This window comes from Dasypus novemcinctus, chromosome 7 (genome assembly GCF_030445035.2).
Source record: "Dasypus novemcinctus isolate mDasNov1 chromosome 7, mDasNov1.1.hap2, whole genome shotgun sequence".
NCBI lineage: Eukaryota > Metazoa > Chordata > Mammalia > Cingulata > Dasypodidae > Dasypus > Dasypus novemcinctus.
In genome coordinates this window covers 109,002,474-109,025,709 of record NC_080679.1, presented here as the reverse complement: position 1 = coordinate 109,025,709, position 23,236 = coordinate 109,002,474, and the positions used below count along the sequence as shown (strand labels likewise).

General features: G+C 35.6%; 1 protein-coding gene across 1 annotated transcript in view; it reads right to left on the bottom strand.

The window, feature by feature from the left end:
- Nucleotides 1-23,236, bottom strand: part of LRP1B (LDL receptor related protein 1B) — a 2,023,931-nt gene that overhangs the window by 769,110 nt on the left and 1,231,585 nt on the right. Inside the window, exons 19-20 of the mRNA XM_058301027.2 lie at nucleotides 16,760-16,840; nucleotides 15,412-15,579 (exon numbers count right to left, since the gene is read on the bottom strand). Coding sequence (XP_058157010.1) covers nucleotides 15,412-15,579; nucleotides 16,760-16,840 — 249 coding nt within the window. The remainder of the gene's footprint in view (nucleotides 1-15,411; nucleotides 15,580-16,759; nucleotides 16,841-23,236) is intronic.

Sequence of the window (23,236 nt, the reverse complement as noted above, 5' to 3'; positions counted from 1 at the left end):
AAAAAAAAAAAAACAAAAAACAAGAGATGAGTAGAATTTGGTTGCTCTTGCAACTGAGAGAGAATCAGATGAGAATCCTGGAGAACCAGGCAGTTTTGGCCCACTTAGCCATCAGGAAGAACGTGACATTTTAAAATAGGGCCTTGGTTTCACAGACATGGGACAAACTATAAATTCAAACTTCTAATCATGCAAATAATAAAATTAAAGAGAAGAAAGTATTAAGAACGTGATCAAGAAAACACAGGTAGCCAATATCTGATTCAGAACTATGCAACTTGAGATCTAGAACACTAGTGTGTTAGTTTTTATTTCAGTGCTATTTACAGCTGAGAATAAGTTATGATCACAAAGATCAAAACAGAATCAACAAAGAGAGAGTATGCTGATTTTAGCTGTAATTTTTTTAAATTATTTCATTTGCATTTACCATGCATTGGATTGTTTGGTTTATCTATTTGTGCTTCATAAGTGAATCTACTCGTTTGCTTTTTTATTCTAAATAAACATTTATCTTATAAGTGTAAATGCAAATGAAATATTTCTCTGGGGCTGTACTTGTTTTTTCTTCTAAAGCTACCCATGTCTAAACCTGTATTGGCTGATTAGGGTCCACAAACGATCAGATAACAATAACTTAAAAATTAGACTATAGCATGGGGAAGGAAATTGAGTACCTTTACAAATGTTCTAATCTAAATGGTACAACAATACTTTTAGTAATTGTCACACATCGCTCCCATTTGCCCCATCTGTCTATATTATTTTCTCCTGCCTTGATTGACTGTTTACTCACCTATTACTGTCCATCACTTTCTTTAAGACCCACTTTCTTTTCTTTTTTTTTTTTTTAAAGCAAGTCTCTAACATATGGGCTCTTATTCTGGGGTTTTTGGACTCAAGGAACTCATGAGTAGGTTTTGAAAGATGTATAAAATCTCACAAATTATACCTGATGCTTATTGTTGACATGTTAGGTTCCTGTAGGAGAAGGTTCAGAGTTTTTCTTGACTCTGAAGAATGCTAAGACCAATCTAACTTTTTCTTGAATATTTCCTTATTTCCCATTCCATTTGCCTTGCATGTATGTGAAGGTTGTATGGTGTTCTATTTTTCATATGTTTCACATGAATTACAGTGGAACACCACATTCTCCTTTTGATTTTGATTAAAAATAAATAAAATCCTATCCCCCACCCCCAGGAGCTGGGTCCTGCTCAGCTGAGGGCTTCTCTGTGTTTTGTATTTTTCTCCTCTCTCCTCTTCCCAAAATTCCTGCCCCAGTGCTGCTTTATTCCTTTCCTCCAGTGGGACATCCTTCCTGGGGAAAAAACACTTTTTCCTCCACTGAGAATTTTTATAACTTACACCTGCGCTGCTCAGTGACTGTGGGTCAGTCATGGTAACTTCTGGGCGTAGGTGCAAAGAAGACGGTGCTGCCCCAGACCACTTTTAACACTGACCTTCTAGATCTGTTTTCTAAAGTATGGAATTCATCCTCAGACACAGAGAAGGGTAAGAAGGTGTCTCCTTCCCTCTCCACCTCCCCACTGACAAATCAAAGCTGTATGCAAAGGTACAAAATCTTCTGGAAAGGAAGGGCTTTTAGTATGAGTTTTATAGGAAAATAGGGGAGGGGCTAAATTAATTTTGAAAAATTCTGATGTAAGACCCCACCTCGAGAAAAAAGAAAATAGATAATTATGCTTCCTTCTGAAGGAAGGTTGATTTTGCAACTATTTTTTTTTGCAAATTTTGCAACATTTCTTTGCAAACTTTACTCTGTGTACTCTTCCCTTCTTCCCAACCCCCTAGTTTTGCCAGGGAGCAAAGAATGGCTTGTGCATTCCTAAGAGGGCTAGGCGGAAGAGAGAACTTGGCTCTGGGTATAAATCTGCCAATTGTTGGAGTTCTGTGAAGGGAGAGTGGTCTTTTACGTGAATTTGGGATCTGGTTGCTTTTAATTCACCTCGGAGGCAGCCTTCTGCCCTAATGGACTTCTGTCAGTGATGGGGTCACTCGGGAAGTGGAAGCAAAGGGACAAAAAGCAAATTAGATCGCTTAGCCAGAAAGAAATATGCCCGACCTTTGGAGCTGGGGATATGGGCTGAAGTGTAGTGGGCACCCCAGCTCAAGGCGTGGCCCGAAGCCTGAAGACTACAGATGAGGGGCCACCTTTAAGAAGCCCCTCTCACTTGCTCTCCATCCTCTTCATCCTCTCACTTGCTCCATCCTTCACGGCAGCCAGAACTATTAGGTTCTGCAACCCCTCCTAGACGCTTAGAATAAACCACTTTCCTACCTAAAAATGAGCCATTCAGAATCAAGCCAAAAACTGCAAGAGCTTGGAATGGAGTTATTTCTCTGTCCATTAAGATAGCAAACTCCTTGCATGCCCACCACTCTTTGCAGTTTATAAAACATTTTTCATTGACACTAACCTCATTCTGCAAACCCACGAAGGCAGACTTCTTAATTCTACTTGTGTAGTCAAGGAAAGGTAGAGACTCAGATGAAGCAGTTTGTCCAAGGTTAGGAAATGCCTAATCCCTGACTGGGAACCCCTCTGCAAGGCCTCTCACACACCACTACTTCCTGTCACCTCCCTTCCATTAAATAGACTAACCAACCATCCACTCAAAACAAAAAAGAAAAAACAAGAAAATAAATAAAACCTCTTATTGATAACTTTGCACACATTAGACTTTCAAAAATTGTCCATGTGAGGTAAATATAATTATACTACAGAAATAGAAAGTACTAACTAATCTGCTTATAGTTGTATGGATGATAAGTAGCAGAGACAAAATTTGAACCTATATAATTAAGCTTTAGAGTCTGTTCTTACCACCACACCATTATTACTTCTTGTAAGACTTTTCTCTTGCATGGGCTTAAAAATGTTCAAATGGAGAGGGGTTGGTGGGAAGATGATAGAGTAGGAAACTCTAAGAATCATTCCCTCAGAACAACTATTAAACAAACAGGAATTGTCTGAATAAGAGAACACTGTGCAGAATCCAGGGAAGAAAAGGAGAAAGAGACTAATAACCTGTTTAAATACTGGTAAATTTCATTCTCTGTCAGTAGCTACTATCCCCAACCCCAACCTACTGGCAGGAGCAGTGAGGTACTCAGCCCCAGCTCCTGGAGCAGCTTGCTGGGTCAGGGTTGGATTTAAAGACCTCGTTTCCCAAGATCGAGGGGATGGGCTCAATAGAAGAAAGATTCAAGGAATCAGAAGATATAAGCAATAGTACTCATGAGCACACATCTAGTTAGTGGAAGAGCCACCAAGTTATTTTTAACTTTAAAATGAAAATATTAGCCTAAATAATTCCTTCTTTGACTCGTTCAACATATATTTATATCAATGTGCCAGGCCTTTTTTTTTTTTTCAGGGCACTAAAATAGAGCAGTGAAAAGACAGATGCTTTAGTATTCTCAGAGAGCTTACATGAATGTATAAGGAAGCATGTAGTCATTAAATTAACAATTATACAAGAAAATAGACTAGTCTATAAATTAATAAGTGTACTGAAGAAAATAGTTCAGAATAAATTTGTAGAGAATGTAAGAGAGTAGATTAATTATGCTGTGAAAATAAGCTCAAAAGCTCTGGAGCTTATAATAAAGAAGATTTATTAATGGCTCACGTTACATATCCATTGTAATAGGTGGGCTATCTTCCTTGTGGTCATTCAAGGACCCAAACTGATGGATAAGTGGCCACCTTGAATGTTTGTAGTTCCCAGGTGGGAGAGAAATGAGAAATCTGGAGGGTTGCATATGAAGCTTAGAAAGAACATACATCACTTCTGATCAATTCCCTTCCAAAACTAGTCACCTTGGGGGTAGTCCCAACATTTGGTCCAATGCGGTCACAAAGGTCTGAGGGAGTATAATCTACCCATGTTCCCAGATAAGGGAAGAAATGAAAATATGTACTGGACATCATCAATGACTACCACAAAGAGTGACTTGGGGGAAAAAAAAGAATAAAGAGTATTTTGCAACATTTTGGAAAGGGTGATTGGAGAACGCTCTGAGAAGGTGACACTTGAGATGAGAACAAAATGACTGGAAAGAACCTGTCATGAAGAAGTTTTGGCAATAGCTTCCTAAGCAGAAAGAATAGGAAGTAGAAAGGTCTTATAGCTGAAAACAGCCTTAGTTCACCCAGAAAAAATGAATGAAGGGAGGTAGGATATGAAATGAGATCTGAGAGGAGGCAGTGCCTGCGGCTTTTAGGATTTTATCAACAATTGTTGTAAGATGGGTTCAACAGGTATCAGCTATCAGAAAATTTGAAGCAGGGGAATGCCGATGTTGTAATTTAAACTACAGTTTTAAAAGATTTTATTGGCTGCTGTAAGATAAAATGATATTATGGAGTTTGAGTGGAAGTAAGGACCCAGCTAATTAGCTTTTGTTGGAGTTTAGGTGAAAAATGAAAGGCACAGATTCTGCCTTTGAAAAGATTATAGAATAGTGGGTAAACAGGGAGGTAGGTAATGCAGGCAGTTACAAAGCAAAGTCATCAGTGTTTTGATAGGAAAGAGTGCCTTAAGAACGCTTAGAAGAGAAGCTAACCTGGACTTGGGGATTGCAGCTGAGGCATTCTTTTTTCTTTTAAACTTTTTTTTAAAATTGAAGTTTATCATTCATACATGAACATCCATAAGCCATAAGTACATAATAAAAGTTGTGAACTTACAGAATAAACATGCATATCCAGAAGATAAGAAGAGAGTTCTAAGTCATGCTTAAGGGTCAGGCAGGGGGTAAAGAGGAATGAGCTGAAAGAGATCGTGAGGAAAACCAGCAGCATTCATCAAATGTGGTAGACCGTGTGATGGGAGGAGGGGAGAAAGAGAGCTAAAAAGGCTGGCAAGATCTCGACCTTGAAATGAAGGCCTTGTATGCATTCAAGGCATTAAATGGTTTGGATTTCCTCCCAAAGGCAATTGGGGACCACAGGAAGACTTTCAGCTGGATTATGACATGATCAGATTTGTGGTTTAGATAACTCACTTTGGGAGCACCGTAGATAATAAATAGAAAGGGCAGAGAAATCTCCCTTTTAGCCAGGTAGACTAGTCAGGTAAACTTTTAGTCAGGTAAACTAATAGGCTAACTAATAGTTGGAGAAACTATCCTGTACACAAAGAAACATGCATATACACATGTATTTTATATTCCTTCCCTCTTTCACAATAAACCAAAGGTACTCCAAGCCAAATCTATTTCTGAATCTCTGTTAGGTTCGGGTGGGTGCCGATGCATAGAAATGCTGTCCTCTTCTATCAGTAAACACAGAATAAAGTCATTGCATTTTATTTCCTTTTAACTTCTGGCCAAATGAAATCGGCTTCTGTTAACAGTTGCCGACCTTCCCCTGGACAGCTGTGCTACTCTGGGGAGTCTGTGATGACCATTCCAAGTGAGCTCCAGGCCGGCATAGTTCCCCAGAGTCCCAGTTTCCAGAGCTTCAGGATTTGGCACACTATCCATCATCAGAACATGGCTTGTCCCAGTGGAGTGCTAAAATGATGACAATGTTTATATGTATATGCTCATGCTGCTTTACTCTTAGGTTTTCATGTTTTTGATGCTGTTTATACTTTAACTAATACAATTTTATTGTTTTTTTTGCCCTGAAGCTATTTAAACCAAGTATACAATTTGGGAAATCTAACAGATAAAGAAATGGGGAGCCCCGGAGGAAGTGTGTGGCAACCAATGGTGGAATTTATCCCAATATTTAAAAGAATTCTCTGTAACTAAATTTTTGTAGGTAGAAGACTAGAAATTGTACAGAGACAGAAAGGATTTTTTTCTTACTCAAGTTAAGAAATGGAAATCAGGTCTGCAAAAATTACATCTACACTACTTTTTTAAAAGTCAGGATACATTTTTTTTGGTTTGTAAAAATAATAAAGCCCCCCAAGAAAATAACTAATAATGGTGTTGCAAATACATTTTGCAAATAAATTCAAATTGTGAGGTCAATCTGGAAATTTTTTTCTTTTCTTATTCTTTTAATAGAGTTTATACCTTAAGTGCTTTGGAAAGTAAAAATACAAAACAAACAAAAATAACCACTGTATATTGCATGTATACAATAAAACTTCCTGCATTTGCTATAATGACCATGTCAGTCCCTGCTTTTCAATGAATTACTAAGAATTAATTCCTGCACCTGTGGTAGTTGTTTGCTCCAGATTCCTAGACATTCTTCAATGGCCCTAAAACGACTGACAAGCAATGTGGATATAACTTTTGCCTGCTCTTGCCTGAGATTAGCCTTAATATCTCCCTAAGGAAGTTAGGTTGACCCTGGTTTTTAGAAATCCCCATAGGATTTGTTAAAAAATCTACTTTCTAGACTTTCTCGACTTTGACTGACTGGAATCTGTGCTGACATTGGTGGGGTACATTGTAGTGCTCTGTACTGTCCTGTAGAACTACTGACAAATCCACGTCTGCATCCTGTCCCTTAAATCACCTTGCTCCTATGCCATTGGACCTTGATGACTGCCTGCAGCTTTAACTAGATTTGCCATGTCTCTTGGTATATTATTCTCACTTCCCTCCCCTTCCTCCTAACACACAACTATATTTCCTGGGCCTTCTAGTCCAACAAACTCCCTTTGCCCTCAGATGTAACTGCTACTGGGGTTTATCATGATAAGGAGTTGGGTAGGACCTTCAACACCATTTAAGAGTGCATGGATTTAATGGTAAATTTAATGATAAAAAAGAGACCAGGTTTTAGATCTTTATGTGTTTATTGTCCAGATCAGTTGCAAAAGGTGAATAGAAATTAATTGAAAACTATGTGTGGATAACTAAGCACAGATTCCATGACCTTTAGTGCTAAAAAACACACACAAAGACACACACACTCAAAGAATTTACTGAAGCAAAATTTCCGGTAACTAAATATCACCCTAGTAAGTTAAAGTGTTATTGAAGTCAAATTTACCTAAAACAAAGAAAACCTTGTTTTCAGTTCATTAAATTTTATATTTTAAGGGGGAAAGGGTGGAGAATATGGGAATCCTCTATATTTTCAATGTAAGTTTTCTGAAATCTAAAACTTCCTTTAAAACAAAGTTTATTATATGAAAAAATAAAAAATAACATCTTTTTTTACATTTTAATATCTGGAACTCTATCATGAATATTTCATCTAGAACAGGGGTTCTTAACAAGGGGTCCATGAGCTTGAATTGAAATAAACGAAACAATCTTATGAGGACATGTTGGTGCAAGTGTGATATCTTTATTAAATAATACATGGTGTGATGTGGACTTCATAGGGGTCCATGGTTTTTACGTGACTGGCAAAAGGGTCCACAGAACCAAAAAGGTTAACAACCCCTGAAATAGAACCTAATATATCATGGGAATGATAAACTCCTAAATTGCCTAAATAAAAGTGAACAGATAATATTAAACTGCTGTATTATCTTATTTAAAGTACTTGAGAAATCTATTTTTTCATGCACTGTTCGAACTAATCAATTATCTTCCATGTGTTAGATATCAAGTATAAATAAGTAAAACAAATTATAGTGTGAATATTTTACATTAGGAATGTACTATTTGCTTAGCAAAGTGCCTAGTAGACCCTCAAATGTTTACTGAAAAAAATGGAGTAAAGATGAAATTGTCTGATATAATATTTTAAAATAATGTAGAACACCGTTATATAATGAGAATGTACATAAGCACACACATATTTGATAACATGTGGGGAAGGGCCAGTGAATATTACTTTTAAAAGTTATTATAGTTAATCTTTTCTTTCTTTGACCTTCTCTTCTCCCCGTTATTCCCTGTCTTTGATCGTCTATAAAAAATAGGCATAAATGATTATTCAGGATTATAGTCCTCTAAAACGTTTCTCTGTTTATGTTTTAATTCAGAGTTCAGCAACCTACTACCTGTAGGTCACTTCCAATCCACTGCCTGATTTGTAAATAAAGTATTATTGGAAGACAGCCACCATCCTTTGTTTACATATTGCCTGTAGTTTCTTCCATACTACAACAGCAGAGTTGGGTACTTGTGACAGATGGTATAGCACACAGAGTCTAAAATACTTACTGTCTGACATTTTATAGCAAAGGTTTGTCAATCCCTGTTCTAAACTGTTCTAAATTGTTTATAATTCACAGAACCTCCCATTCAAATGCATACATATAAAAAATAACAACAAAAATATGCTGCACTGAAAGGTTCTCAAATTAGTGAGTATTACATGCCAGAAAGTTGGAGTTGTTTAGGTGGATGATTTTAAGCACCAAAGTTAGTTGTGGAAAGGTTTTATATATATATATATTTAGGAGGTACTGGGGATTGAACCTAGGACCTAGTGCATGGGAAGCAGGTGCTCAACCACTGAGCTAATCGGCTCCCCTGGAAAGGTTTTAATTGCAGATAATGACAATAAATTTTCTTTCAGAAGCCCAAGTGTTCTAAAATAACAACCCCAAGCCCAAATAAAAAGTTAATGAATCTGGCAATTTCAGTGCAGGAATATAATAGGTACGTTGAAATTCAGCTAAAGTTTCACACAAGTAAGGAAACAAATGCTGAACATTCTGAAAAAAAACTAAATACAAACTATTTCTACAGAAAAAGGCAAATTTTTCTCCCACTGCGTATTTATTTATTCTCTCAAATGTATGACCACCACTTAGTTATTGAGAAGTAAATTAATTATTTTGTAGATTATTCATTCCCTTTGTCACTTTTTGTTTGTTTGTTTTTGTTGCTGAATGTCTGAAGTGCTACCATTTCACTGCTCAATAACCACAATTTGAGAATGGGAAAAGCAGAATTTAAATACTATGGAACGTAATTCATTCTGGATATTATTTTTCATTACATATTGATTTTAGCCATTAATTATATCTTCAAGTATCATGAAAGATATTGCTGTTGAACATTAAGTTGCATAATTATTCTCTTAATACAAAAGATACATTTATCTAGGAGTGTCATCCCATTACTGTTTTCCACTAAGTAAAAATGAGGATAATTGGCTTCTTTCTTCCAATTTTTATGAATCTCTTTTCTAGTATTTCATTTTTTCTACATTACACTTATATGATTTCTTTGAATTTTCCTGATAAGCACATTGCTGGGAACATTATAGATGTTCAAAACAGACTTTGCTATTAATAGATTCAAAACCTTTAGCTTTCTTTGCTCTTATTGTAACAGTTGTTTGCAATATAACTTTAAAAAGATCATTGAAGAGCTATTTTATTCTGGAAAACGAAAAGAGGCTTCCTATGGATAAAATGCATTAATAATTAACAATGTTTTGATACATCAGCATTAACATTTTTCATGGAAAATGAATCAGTTTATGAGAGAATAAAGTAGACAGACAATTGTACTTCATTGAAAATAGATATGCTTCTCTAAAACCAAACTCAGCATCTCTGATGCAGAATGTTAATAGCTCTTTACAGGAGGGATACATTATTTTACACAAATAAGGACAGGATTTTATCTAGCTGAACCCTTTTCCTCATCTGCAAGATAAAAGACCTGAACTAAGTGATCTTTTGATTTTCTTTCAGTTTCCTAATTTTCAGAGGTTATGAGATAAAACTTTAAAGATGGACAAGCATATTTTTTTGGGTGACAAGATAAATTGTGTGGGAATGTCCACAGTCATTTCAATGAAAATGTCCCAGAATTCCAATGCATTAAGGTGAATTGTGGGAATAGAACAGACTGACTTACTGTGGCTATTGAATATAATGGTCCAGGTCCCTTCTAGTGCCCTTTGTGAGCGCTAGACTTCTATTATTATCACATCGTCCTCTCATAAGTAGAAAGGTCCTTCTTTCTCATCTTTAAGTGAAATTGAGTATGCAATTGAGCGCAAAGTAGTAATTATTTAGGGATCACATAACTGTCAATTCATATAAAGTTTGAAATTTTAGAAAAGTTTGATTGTACTCCATAGCTTCAGAGCCAGACTGCTGAATGTAGGAATAAAGAGCAGACAACTAGTGTTTGAAAAGCCAGTTTGGTAATCCTGGACAAGTATCTTAACCTCTCTGAGTAATATTTATTGTGGGTATTAAATGAAATAACAAATGTAAAGTACCTGGCAATTATTGGGTCACCAATATATATTAATTTCCTTTTCTTACCCCTGTATTATTATGAATGGATTCTTATCACTGTGCACTTATTGCTAAGTAACAGTTTCAAAAAGATTTACACTTTTCTTACTTTACTATCTCTTGGGTAGAGAAGACTCACAAAAAAATAAACAATAACAAAAGATAAGGTAAGAATCTTATCTGTGTTGTGTTGTGTTGTGTTTTGTTTTGCTTTGTTTTTGGTACCAGGGCTGGGAATTGACCTGGGATCTCCTTTGTGGGAAGCTGTTTGTGGGAAGCCAGAGCTCAACCACTGAGCCACATTGGCTCATGAGTTGTTGCTTTTGTTTTGCTTGTTATTTTTTTGTGTTTGTTTGTTTTTAGGAGGCACCAGGGATGAACCTGGGACTTCCCTTGTGGGAAGCAGGCACTCAACTGCTTGAGCCACACCCACTCCCCCATCTGTTTTGTTTTACTGAATGATGAGCTGAAATTGTGAGCATTTACTGGGTAAATGAAAACAATTTCACCTTACTAAGAAAATGTGAATGACTAGATCTGTACACCTAATCTTGTACATCATCATGAAAATAAGCTCCAGGATCTAGGGGGAAGGCTAGTAAACAGAAAAAGCTACTAGATATTTAAGGCAGAACAAGTAAGAGATGGATTTTGAGTTTATACTCAAATTTTGTGGCTAAGAAATACACCCTTTCATTCAACTATATACTAAGCATCCATTGTATATCAAATAGTGTGTGTGTTTGTGAAAATACAAATATAAAATTATTCTATGAATAACTGAATGAATTATAGATGAATGAATGTATTTGATGAGTAAATGAGGACAAAGTCCCAAAGCAAAGTGGAAGTTTTCAATACAGAAGCAAAGATAAACTGTTAAAGCAGAAGAATATGAGCACGTGTGCTCATACATATTAATAATGGTATACACTTAACTGCCTAATGGATTTGGGAACTTGTTAAAGATTATTCATAATAAATCAAAATTGAAGGTCAATACATACTTAATTTTAAATTTGCATTTAATTTGTATTTGCAATGTAAATAAGAGATCGCATATGTTCCAGCATCACCCACTTTGTTCACTTAGTGGAGCAGGCAGTAAATATTCTCTATTCAGACAGCCAAACAGAAGGCATTAAAGAACAATGGCCATAAGTCAGGGTCAGATGCCCCTTCAAAATACAGAAGAATCAGAATATTTGGGAAATATTTAAGTTATTTTTAGAAGGAACCACAGGCAAAATCTGTTGAAGGGAAACCTGTTCCTTTTTCATCAGGTTTCTGCAAAAATTATTTGGTATAAATTTTTACAACAATTTTCTGAATGGAAATTGATGTGTGGGAATAGCTGCCTAAAAATGCTGAATCATTTGCATATGTTTATTTTAGCAATGCTTTCTTCCTTTGATGAAATATGGTTTAGACTATTTTCAAAAAGAGGATAAGAATGAATGTTTACATAATTCAAATGAATGAAGTTGTCAACAGTGACACAAGATTAATTGCATACATTTGGTATTTTATAGATGTGACATATGTCTAGATTATCCTTATTTTATCATTCCAGCCAGAGTGTTAAAGGACTTGTAAGAAAGCACTGAAGTTTCAATTTAGCTTTATTCATAATGTCTTCCAAGTAAAACCATCTTTTACAAGAACTTTTACTACTTAAACGGTCATGTCCAAAACTTTGGAGAAACTCCCTTCACACAAAATTCTCTCTGTAGAGAATGCTATTATAGAGAAGGTTCAGCCTCACTTATTTTTCCACTTGGAAAACTTTTCATTAAATAGATCTGATGCATACTATAAAAATATGTCCCAACCAAAGGATTCAGAACCAAAAGAGAAGCAGGAGCAAAATTAATGAAAAACAAGTATTGAAATAAAAGAGGGAATCAGTATGCGGTAGATTGTCTTCCTATTCCATCTTAGGTTGTAGTGTATGTGTGTGTAGGTATTTCTAACAGTGACTCTATGAAAACACAGCACTTTTCTGAAAGGCATTTTGGCTTTTTATGCCAAGTAAGAGAGTGTGGAAGTGGGAAGGAAGAACAGTACACATTTATAGGGAAGGAGATGGGTATATATTAATCTAAGATGGGACTATCCATTTATATGTTTTATCTGAATTTATCATACTACTTATGAAAAAGAATGATCATTAGTATATAAATTCTTTTTTGGAAAGTAATTTCAGATATAAGAAGAATTTCAGAGGAAATCGAGATTATGTGTGGAACATTCCATTTCCTGTTTTTTCCTGTTCCTTTACTATTAAAAGTTAATTCAAGAGTATTTCCACACATTTGGAAACTATTTTAGTTGAGAAAAACTGCACCAGATGCTCTGCCTACTCAGGCAGTGTATAACAAAGTGCTGAGCAATTATATGGTGGATTTGATCAGTTTTGACAGCTAGGCCTGAAGTGCAAGCCAGAATTCCCTGATCTTTCTTCGGCAGTATGTTTTGGGACTGAGTTACATGACTAATTGCATCACAGTTCTACTTTACCTTGGTAAGGGCTTCACAAAACCTGCATGTGCAAATGACTTTCCTGACCAGCTTTAACAATTCTGTGTGTCATGGTTACTGTACAACTTGCATACCACAATATATAGGCAAATATTAATGGGTAAAAATATTTAGATTACCTTTTTACCTTTGAGTTATGCTGGATAGTCTTGTACCAAAGTCATATCAGAATGTTACATTTCTCCACGTAAGTGTTCATAAGTAGAATACTTGATTACATATTCCTAGTACAATTTATAATCTGATAAATGTAAATTAGTTAAGAATTCTGAAGATTATCTAAATCATTTTCTTAGTATTTTTCCATAATCATATAAGAAATGCATGGCATTCAAATTGACAGTATATTCTTTATAGTGATATATTAGTGAAATTGAGATGTTCTAAGAGGAAGGCCATTGATATTAAATAGTCACTGCTTCCATAATTATCCAAAACAGAAAATCTACCCAGGGAGCCTAAAATGGGGTGAACTACTCACTTTGGACCCTTATAAGGCTATAATAATATCTTCAAAACTTCTTAATGTGCAATGGTAATTTTAACTGAGAGATAAATACGTGCAGAAAAGAGGGCTGGGATCTCACTTCTAAGATGAAATAAATTAACTTTGGGGCAATTTATCTTTCACAAAATATTATGGGGCAGTGCCAGCAAGCCACAGATGCACACCCTATGAGCAGCCTAAAAAGACATCTGTGAGGAGGTAACAATGCAGTTTCATATTCAAAGTGTAATTTAGTAATGAAATGTCAACCAGATCCCAGATAAATATTTCAAATATACAAAAAAGAAAAGGGAAAAAATCTTTATTTTCACTTGTTATCCCCATCCCCAGATTAATGATAAACAATAAGTTCTAGCTCATGTAAACTATCAGAACAACCAAACTGAGCGAGAGGACACACGCATGAGATGGAGAAAGAGAGAGGACTTAAGACAGTTGTTGCAAAGAAAGATATGATTAACTTATTGCATAATGGAGAATAAAAGAGAGAGATAACATTAAATTGTAGCTTTATATATAATTCTTCCTGTTCCCGGTTTTGAAGCAAGATTGATTTCAAATATACCCAGGTAAAACCTTATAAGACATTGTCATAAAAATGTATTCATTTTCTGTTTTCGTTATAGCTTCTGTGTCCACAGCTGGGGAAGGACATGAATCACGTCAAGATCCGTGACCATGAGGCCCCGTGTTTCACTGCCTCATGGCTCATAACCCATTCTTTGACCATATTTGGATTAACACGATGGCTTTTGTACCCCAGGTCATCCTGCCAAAACCAAAATTAAACAACAACAACAAAAGTCCTTGAAAATTCACTTAAGGAATTTGTCGCTCATGACAGAGTGAGGGTTTTACTTTTAAGAATCTAGTGTTACGGAGACAATTTCTTTAGTAGCCACTTTTCCCAGCATTTACAGTTGAGAGAGAGAGGAGAAAACAAAAGAAAAACAAAAGGTATCTATGTCAGAAGTCAGGTAAGACATTTTAAGAAACTTTCTATCTTCTAGGCTGTCAAATATTTGCAGAAGACAAATATATATTTTATATAACACTTTGAAAATGCTTCCCTTGTTGTGACTGCATAGTAATGGTACTGTCTTCTCCACTCCTTTAAATAAATCATTTTATTGTCTGTTTCCATGCCAGGTTTTTTAACTTATTGAAGATAGGTTTTTCCATCTTTTTAATCTATTCCTTGGGTTGATTACAGTGCCTGATCTTCAATAAATATATGTAGACTAAAGAAAGAATGAATAACAAATAATTCTCATTTCTTATCAGAAGGAAAACTTCTACATCAAAGTGGTTCTGAGTGTACAGAATGTTTTACTGGCTAGCAATTTTTATTCTGTGATATTTCCAACATAATTCATAATTTATTAACATACACTATGGCTGATTAACTTTTGCAAAGTAACCAATGTGAATGATAGGGTCAGGCTGCCCAATGACATGCTGAAAGCCAGGGTCATGACCTTCCTCGCTTATCTTGCATTTCAGAAAGTCAACCAATTTATATTACATCACCATTTAATAAGTGATTATTTCAAACCTTAAGAAATAAAATTTGGTAAGAAATAAAAGGAAAAATTATACCTTGCTTTATTTTTATTTTTGGTCCTAATTTGAAGTTTGGTAATTTTTGAAATTGAAAGGAGTTAAAAGAGTAGTAAGTAAAAGTAAATAATGTGAGATTGGGACGATAGTAATATTTTGATGATGCTCTTTCATAGTTTGTAACAAATGTTTCACAACAACAAAAGGACCCATGGTGGGGAGATGTATGGGAGCTCTGTATGATGATATACAAGTTTGTTATGTAGGTTCACAACTTTTACTATATACTCATTGTTTATATATCTCATGTATGAATGATGTACTTCAATACAAATTTTTTAAATATAAAAAAGGAATATAGGACAAATATTACATGGTCATCTCAATAGATGCAATAAAGAATTTGACCAAAAAATAAAATAAAAAGAGTAGTAAGTAAAGCATCTAATATGAAGATATACAAAGGCATTGAGGTGAGAAACCAAAGACAGGAAAGTCAAGAGTGAATGAGAACAAGGAAATATACAGTCTCACATGCATATCTTTTATCTGATGAACAATTTCTTTTTATATGGTATTCATTCTGAACAACTCTAAAATATTATTTATTTAAATATGATTTAGTAGATTTACAAAATTACTAACCTTCTTTGGTACAATTGATTTGGGTTTCATCGCTGAAGTCCCCACAGTCATTGTCACCATCACAGGCCCAATGGCCTGGGATACACCTGCCACTGGAGCATCTGAACTGATTATCAAGGCAAGAGTGAACACAGCCAACTTCATCACTTCCATCCCCACAGTCATCATCTGGAATGAAGCATCAACATTAAGTTCAACAAAACTGATTTGGGGAGAAATGTATTCTTCTGCAATATCTAACATCCAACATCTCCATTTAGTATACACAGTTTTGTTTTAGATTTTGAAAAAGAAATGATGAATCAATGGATCAATATTTCCATTATGAGTAAGAGACTTATTTCCATCTTTATAATATTTCTCTTCTGACTTAGTATCAACTTATAAAGTAAGAGAAAAAAAATCCTTGACTTTGGATTTTGAAGTTTAATTTCTATTTCACACAGAGGTGCCTAATCACTGACAAAAATACATTATTACAGCATGAAACAATCATAACTGGGGTAATGATTGTGATTATAGAACTTTCATGAAATGATACAGGTAGTGATATAATTATTATGGAAAATTATCATTTAGTATCTATAGACTCTATGTCCAGAAGTTATAACCATCTCTTCAAATTAGTCATTTTGTTCCCATTCCCCAAAATGAGGACCAACTTATAACCATCTCTTCAAATTAGTCATTTTGTTCCGATTCCCCAAAATGAGGACCAACTTTGAACTCCTCCTTCTTCTGACTCCTACATATATATTGTTGTACACTATCATTGGCAATGATTTACACTCTTTAATAAAAACTGTTACAGGAGGGAAAGTAGAGAAATGTGAAGTGAAAATAAGTTATTGGAATAAATGTCTGAGATTGTATCAATTTATATAAAATTCATTTACTTATATTTGGCATAATTTATCATAACAATACTGAGTATAAAAACAATCATCTCTATATAAAAAAAAGAAGGTGACAGAACTGAGACCATCTGGATAATTGCATAATAATTTATAAACTACTTCATTCTGAGGTTACAGAGCATTTTACATAAATGCTTTGGGGAACCTCATTATCTAGGTCATTTTCTCAATTGTCCCCTTTACTTCATGTTTATGCACTTAGACTATATAGCATAATACCTGAAAACAAATCTCAGAGGGCTATGACAGTGCTCTATTATCATTAATGCTAATCCCTACTGACGTGCCAGCTGCCCTTTCATCACTTGTCTTCGCCGTTTTACTTGGCTCTGCAAGCTTCTCTTACAAACTACCTTGGAAAGAGACAAGGCAGCCAAGATAACCAGGCCGCCAATCAAATCAGTGCTGCACAGTGAACATTTGCTACTTGCCGGAGTCACAGTGCCATTTGCTGCTAATGCATCTTCCACTTTTGCATATAAACTGAGTTAGCGGCTCACAAGTTGGAAATTCTGTGAAAGATATAAAAATGTCCAATTAGTTAACATGTTATTGATTGTGCTCGATTTAATTTGTATTCCATATGCTAATGTGATCTGTACTTTTCCCTTGATCCTCAAAAAAGGCACAGAGGAAACATTTCATAAATAAATAGAGTGACTTAGACTTCTTGAGGACAGAGGATACAACTCTTAAATGAGTACTCCCTGGGGATTGAAAGCCAAGGAGAATCATTTGATGAAGGACAATATGGAACCATTTTTCTGCAGGAAACTGAATATATGTCAACTCCTTACATCAGCGGACCCAACCTCCACACAGTGAATAAGAGGCATGGAGCGCTACACTTTGGAGCTGCAAGGCATTAGGCATATGCTTTAGAGGAAAAAGGTCTTTTCTGAATACAGAGAGAGCAAAGTAGCATAGTCATATCTAGTTCTGCAAGTTGAAAGGAAACCCCAACTCAATAAGATCAGTTTAGTTGGCATCATACAGTTAGAAAGGTTTTTGAAAGTGTGAATTTTTGAGTCTATGAAAACAAAACAAAATATAAACACCTAAAGAGCATGAGTAAAAGAATCAGATTTCAAAATGGAAATTTACCTAATTAAATCAAAAGACCTCCTTTCTTAACCTTTAGATAACTATGGCAAAAAAAAAAAAAAAGAACAGAAAAGAAAAACACCAAAAAAAAAAAACACTTAGAATTAGCATAGAAAAAAGATTTCTAAAGAATTAGTAGATTTGGAAGACAATGTCATATAAAGATCACATAATCAAGAGCAACTGATTTTTAAAAGTAATAATCATTAAAGACAATTGTATATGACAAACAATTCAACCAATGAATTTGGAACAGCTTACTAATCTTTCTCAGGAGAAAATTTGACTTTTCTTATTTCATAATGTGGTGAAAATAATTCATTTATAGTTTACCGCATTTGCTCATTGCCAGAACTTTTAGCTTCCAGGAGAATATTAGTGGAATCTCAAATACAAGAGTTCATTTATTGACATTTTAAAAACTTGAAGGAGATAAACCATCAGCTCTAAGGCACAGAGCAGGAGAACCTGACACAATATGATAGATCTGTGATCCATGTTCTTTAATATTATATTCCTGACAGCTGGAACCAAAGATATTTTGTGGCAATAATTTGTTTTTCTATCTAAAACAATTGACTTAGAATCATAAAATATATTTGTTTTTTTAAACTGTTTTATTGAGATATATTCACATATTACATAATCCATCTACAGTGTACAATCAATGGCCTTCAATACAATCATAGTGTTGTGCATTTATCATCACAGTCAAATTTTGAATATATTCATTACGCTAAAATAGAAAAATCCACACACCTCAATACTTACCACTCAATCCCTCTATCCTTCCCCATCTCTACATAATCACCAACCCACTCCTGTCTCCATAGTTTCATTATAGTTACATTTTATATAAATGGAATCACATAATATGTAGTATCCTGTGGTGGGTTAATTTCACCCACACATTTTTTTCCCTTTAATTAGAGAAGTTGTAGGTTTACAGAAAAGTCATGTAAAAACTACAGTGTTCCCATATACCCACCCCCATTGTTGACACTTTGCATTAGTATGGTACCTTGTTACAACTGATGAAAGAATCTTAAAATAGTACAATTAATTATAGTCCATAGTTTATATAAGTTGTAGTTCCTTCTATATACCATCCTATTATTAATACATTGTATTAGTGTTGTATATTTCTTATAATTCATGAAAGAATATTCATGTTCTTTTTCTAGTAACACCAGGCAATCATCTACAACAGGGCTCACTGTATTATATAGTGCCATGTTTTATGTCCTAATTTTCATTCTAGTAATATAAGCAACCCAAAACAACTTCTTTCAACTACATTTACATATATAATTCAGCACTATTAATTACACTCACAATAATATGCTAACATCACTAATATCCTTTCCCAAACCTTTACAATCAACTTAGTTAGAAATTCTGTAAAAAGTAAGCATCAGCTCCCCCATTCTCCACACCCAATTTATCCCCTGATAATCTATATTCCAGATTATAACTCAGTGAGTTTTCTTACAATAATTAGTTCATTTCAGTGAGATCATACATATGTGTCCTTTTCTACCTGATTTATTTTCCTAAGCATAACGTCATCAAGGTTCATTCACATTTGTTGCATGCATCAGGACTTCATTCCTTTTTATAGTAAAATACTATTCTATGTTATGAATATACCACATTTTGTTTATACATTCATCAGTTGATGGACACTTGGGTTGCTTCCACCTTTTGACAATTGTGAATAATGCTGTTGTGAATATTGGTGTGCAAGTATCTGCTGTAGTCCCTGCTTTCAGTTCTTCTGGATATAGTAGTGGGATTGCTGGGTCCTAAAGTAATTCTGTATTTAGCTTCCTGAAGAATTGCTAAACTGTCTTCCATATTGGCTGCATCATTGCATATTTTCACCAGTGATGTATGAGTGTTCCTATTTATCCAAATCCTCTCAAACACTCATAATTTTCTGATTTTTAATAGTAGCAACTCTAGTGGCTGTGAAATGATATCACATTGTGGTTTTGATTTGCATTTCTCTAATAGATAGTGATGTTGAACATCTTTTTTTAAACTTTTCAAAAATTTATCACCATAAATCAATGCTAATTAGGAAATATGAAGCAGAGGAGATGTGTAAAGTAGGACCGAGTCAAGACTCTCCGATGTCTCTAATTGGTTGGGTTTTGGAAGTCATGATGTTAGTAGAATACTCTGGGTTTCTAGGTTCCTAGCTATGTCGCATATCATAATTTAAGGACATGTCATAGGGTAAGCAAGGGAGTAAAAGTTTATTACAAAACAAAAAAAGAACATCCATTCATGTGCTCTTTAGCTCTTTCTATATCCTCTTTGGAGAAATGCAAGTTTAACTCTTTTGCCCATAGTATTTTATTGGGTTGTTTTTTTATTGAGTAGTAGGTTTTCTTTATATATTCTGGATATTAAACCCTTACTGGATATGTGATTTCCAAATATATTCTCCTGTTCAGTAAGTTGTCTTTTATGCATGAACGTTTTTAATTTTGAGAAGGTCTCATTTATCTATTTTTTCTTCCATTGCTTGTGCATTGTCAAAGAAACCATTGCTTAACACTAGATCCTAAAGATGCTTCCCTACATTTTCTTCCAGGAGTTTTATAGTCCTGGCTTTCACATTTAGGCCTTTGATTCATTTTGAGTTCATTGATGTATATGGTATGAGATAAATGTCCTCTTTCATTCTTTTGTGTATAGATAATCAGTTCTTCCAGCACCAATTGTTGAAAAGATTATTCTTTCCCAGTTGGGTAGGCTTGTCAGCCTTGTCAAAAATCAATTGGCCATAGGTGTGAGGCTATGAACTCTCAGACTCCATTACTCTATATGTTTATCCATATATCATACCACTGCCTTCTGGGTTCCATGGTTTCTGATGAGAAATAGCACTCAATCTCATTGAGCATTGCTTGTTTGTGATGAATCACTTTTCCCTTGCTACTCTCAGGATTCTCTCTTCCTCTTTGGCATTTAACATTCAGATTAGTATGTGTCTTGGTGTAGGTCTATTTGGATTTATTTGGATGGGAGTACATTGTCCTTGGACAAGGATATCTATGTCCTTCAATAGGGTTGGGAAATTTCTACCATTATTTTTTCAAATATTCCTTCTGCCCCTTTTCCCTTCATTTCTCCTTCTGGGACACCCACAGCATGTATGTTTGCATGTCTCTTGCCATCATTTAGTTACCTGATATACTGTTCAATTTTTTCCTTTTTTCTCTTTATTTTTTTTTTTGTATGTTCATTTTCAGAGGCTCTGTCTTTAAGCTAACTGATTCTTTCTGTCTCTTCAAATCTGCTGCTATATACCTTCATTGTATTTTTTTATTTTTATTTTATTTTTTTTTAACATTAACAACATCCGTCATTAGTGTGGTACATTCACTGCTATTGATGAACACATTTTGGAGCATTGCCATTAAACATGGATTATAGTTTACATTGTAGTTTACACTCTTTCTTGCACAATTATATAGATTATGGCAAGATATATAAAGGCCTGTGTCTGTTGTTACAGTGTCATTCAGGACAATTCTCAATTCCCAAAAATGCTCATGTATTACACCTGCTTTCCCTCTCCCTGACCTCAGAACCTCCAGTAGCCACTGCCTCCACATCAATTATATAAGATCTTCCATTGCTAGAATCACAGTACATTTATAGTAGAATACCAGTAAGTCCACTCTAGCCCATAGTTCATTCCCCAGTCCTGAGGATTCTGGGATTGAGATGCCCACTCCACCTCTAATTGGGAAGAGGCTTCAGTCCCAGGTGATTGGTGGATAGGACTCTCTTGCTTGCAGTTGTAGACTCTCTCAGTTCCATGATATGATGGTGGTCCATTATTACCTCCTTATTAGTTGTCCTGGGTAAATCTATGTGTATTGAAGATTAGGTGTTGCAATTCTGTTGAGGTTCAGGGCCCAGCTGGCACATGGACAGCCCCAAAATTCAAGTCTCTTGGACATACACCTACTAACTAAGCTGATGCCATCTTGCCAGAATTCCCTTCACTGTATTCTTAATTTCATTTTTTGTTCCTTTCATTCCCATAAGATCTTTCAAATTCTTCTTTATGCTTATCCAGTGTCTTGCTAATATCCTTAATCTCTTTTGCCATCTCACTAAAATTTTTAAGGAGATTTGTTTGAACATCATCTGGTTGTCTCATTAGTTGTTTCAATTCATATGTTATCTGGAAGCTTAGTTTGTTCCTTTGACTGGACCATATCTTCCCATTTCTTGGTATGGATTATGATCTTTTGCTGGCGTCTCAGCATCTGATTTATTTGATTTATTTATTCTGTGCTCAGTTTCTGTCTTTAGTCCAGGGCTTTCTATTTGATTGGCTTTGTGCTACAGTTCCTTTTTGATACTTAGTTCAACTTAATTTGGAACTTAATAGTGGCTCATGGTTAACCAATCTGAATTTTTTTCAGCTTTTTCATCTATTTCTTGCCCTTTCTCCACTGCAGGTTATGGAGTGGGAGCCAAAGATCAGTTAGAATCTTAACCTCAGGAATCAATGAAGCAACTCTTACCTTTCTCCCCTATCAGGGGTAGGGTCAGATTTACAGCCTTGCATAGTCCAAGCCATGCAGACCAAGATCATGTATAGTTGCCAAGAGAGAATGATGAAGCTCCACACTCCTTCTTCCCTTGCCTGGGATGGGGATGGGTGTGAGCAATAAACTAATAAGTTATGCAGGTCAAACTGACTGCAGTTGCCAAGATAGATCTATGAATCACTGTTCCCCCTCTGCCCTACCAATTTATGGATGGAGTCACAGAGGTACACAACAACCCTGTTCCTGTGACATGAAAGTGACTGCAATTTCCCAGAGATGGTATATAGCACTGTCACTTTTCCTCTATGTCAGGGGCATGGATGAAGCCACAGATATGCCCAACAGTATAGTCTGTACAAGCCAAAAGGGGCTGCAGTTGCTTGGAGAGGCTGAAGAAATACCACTCCCCTCCCAATTTATTGGGGGTGGGAATGGAGTCACAGGTATTAAACAATCTACTCCATTCTGTGCAGTCCAGAATTGCCTACAGCTGCTTAGAGAGGCTGAGGAAATACCACCTCCACTCCTATCCTATTGTGGGCAGGGATGTGGATAGATGGGTGCCCAACAATCTAGTGTGTGGGACCAAAAGTGACTACAGCAGTCTAGAGAGGCTGGTGAAGGTCCCCTCAGTTTCCTCCCTGCTGGAGTCAGGGCTGGAGCCCAAGCAATGGCAGCAGTCTAATTGGGGTGGATAGATGTTGTTCCCTAGCATTACTTTGGTTTTCAATCAGCCCTGCTCCCCTAATGCCTGAGGCAGAGTTAAAATTGAGAATACCAGGCTTTTTCTGACTTGGTCAGGTTCAAACTTTAGCTGTCCTTAGGATTGGATTTTAGTCAGCCAAATAGTAGCTGATGTTGGTGTCTGGCCATCTCTTCCACCCCCCGTTTTTGGGAAATGCAGCTTCCCATTACAGCCAGCAAATAGCTCCTGAGGCAGCTTGTGCTGCCAGCAGGACATGGGCACTGGTCTCTACTTATGAATCTTCACTGTAGATTGGTAGTCTATTCCTTCCTTTCTTCCAAGGACTTTGCAGGATACTCTCTGGTGACTTAGATATTTCTGGCTAATTACTAACTGCACTGTAGAACAAACTAACTCTTGGAGGTCCTTAATCTGCTGTCATCATCTAACTTTTTACAACAATTTTTAACTTAAAGTCTATTTGTGCTGATATTAGTATAGCCAGCCCAGGTCTTTTTTTATTTACTATTTGAATGGAA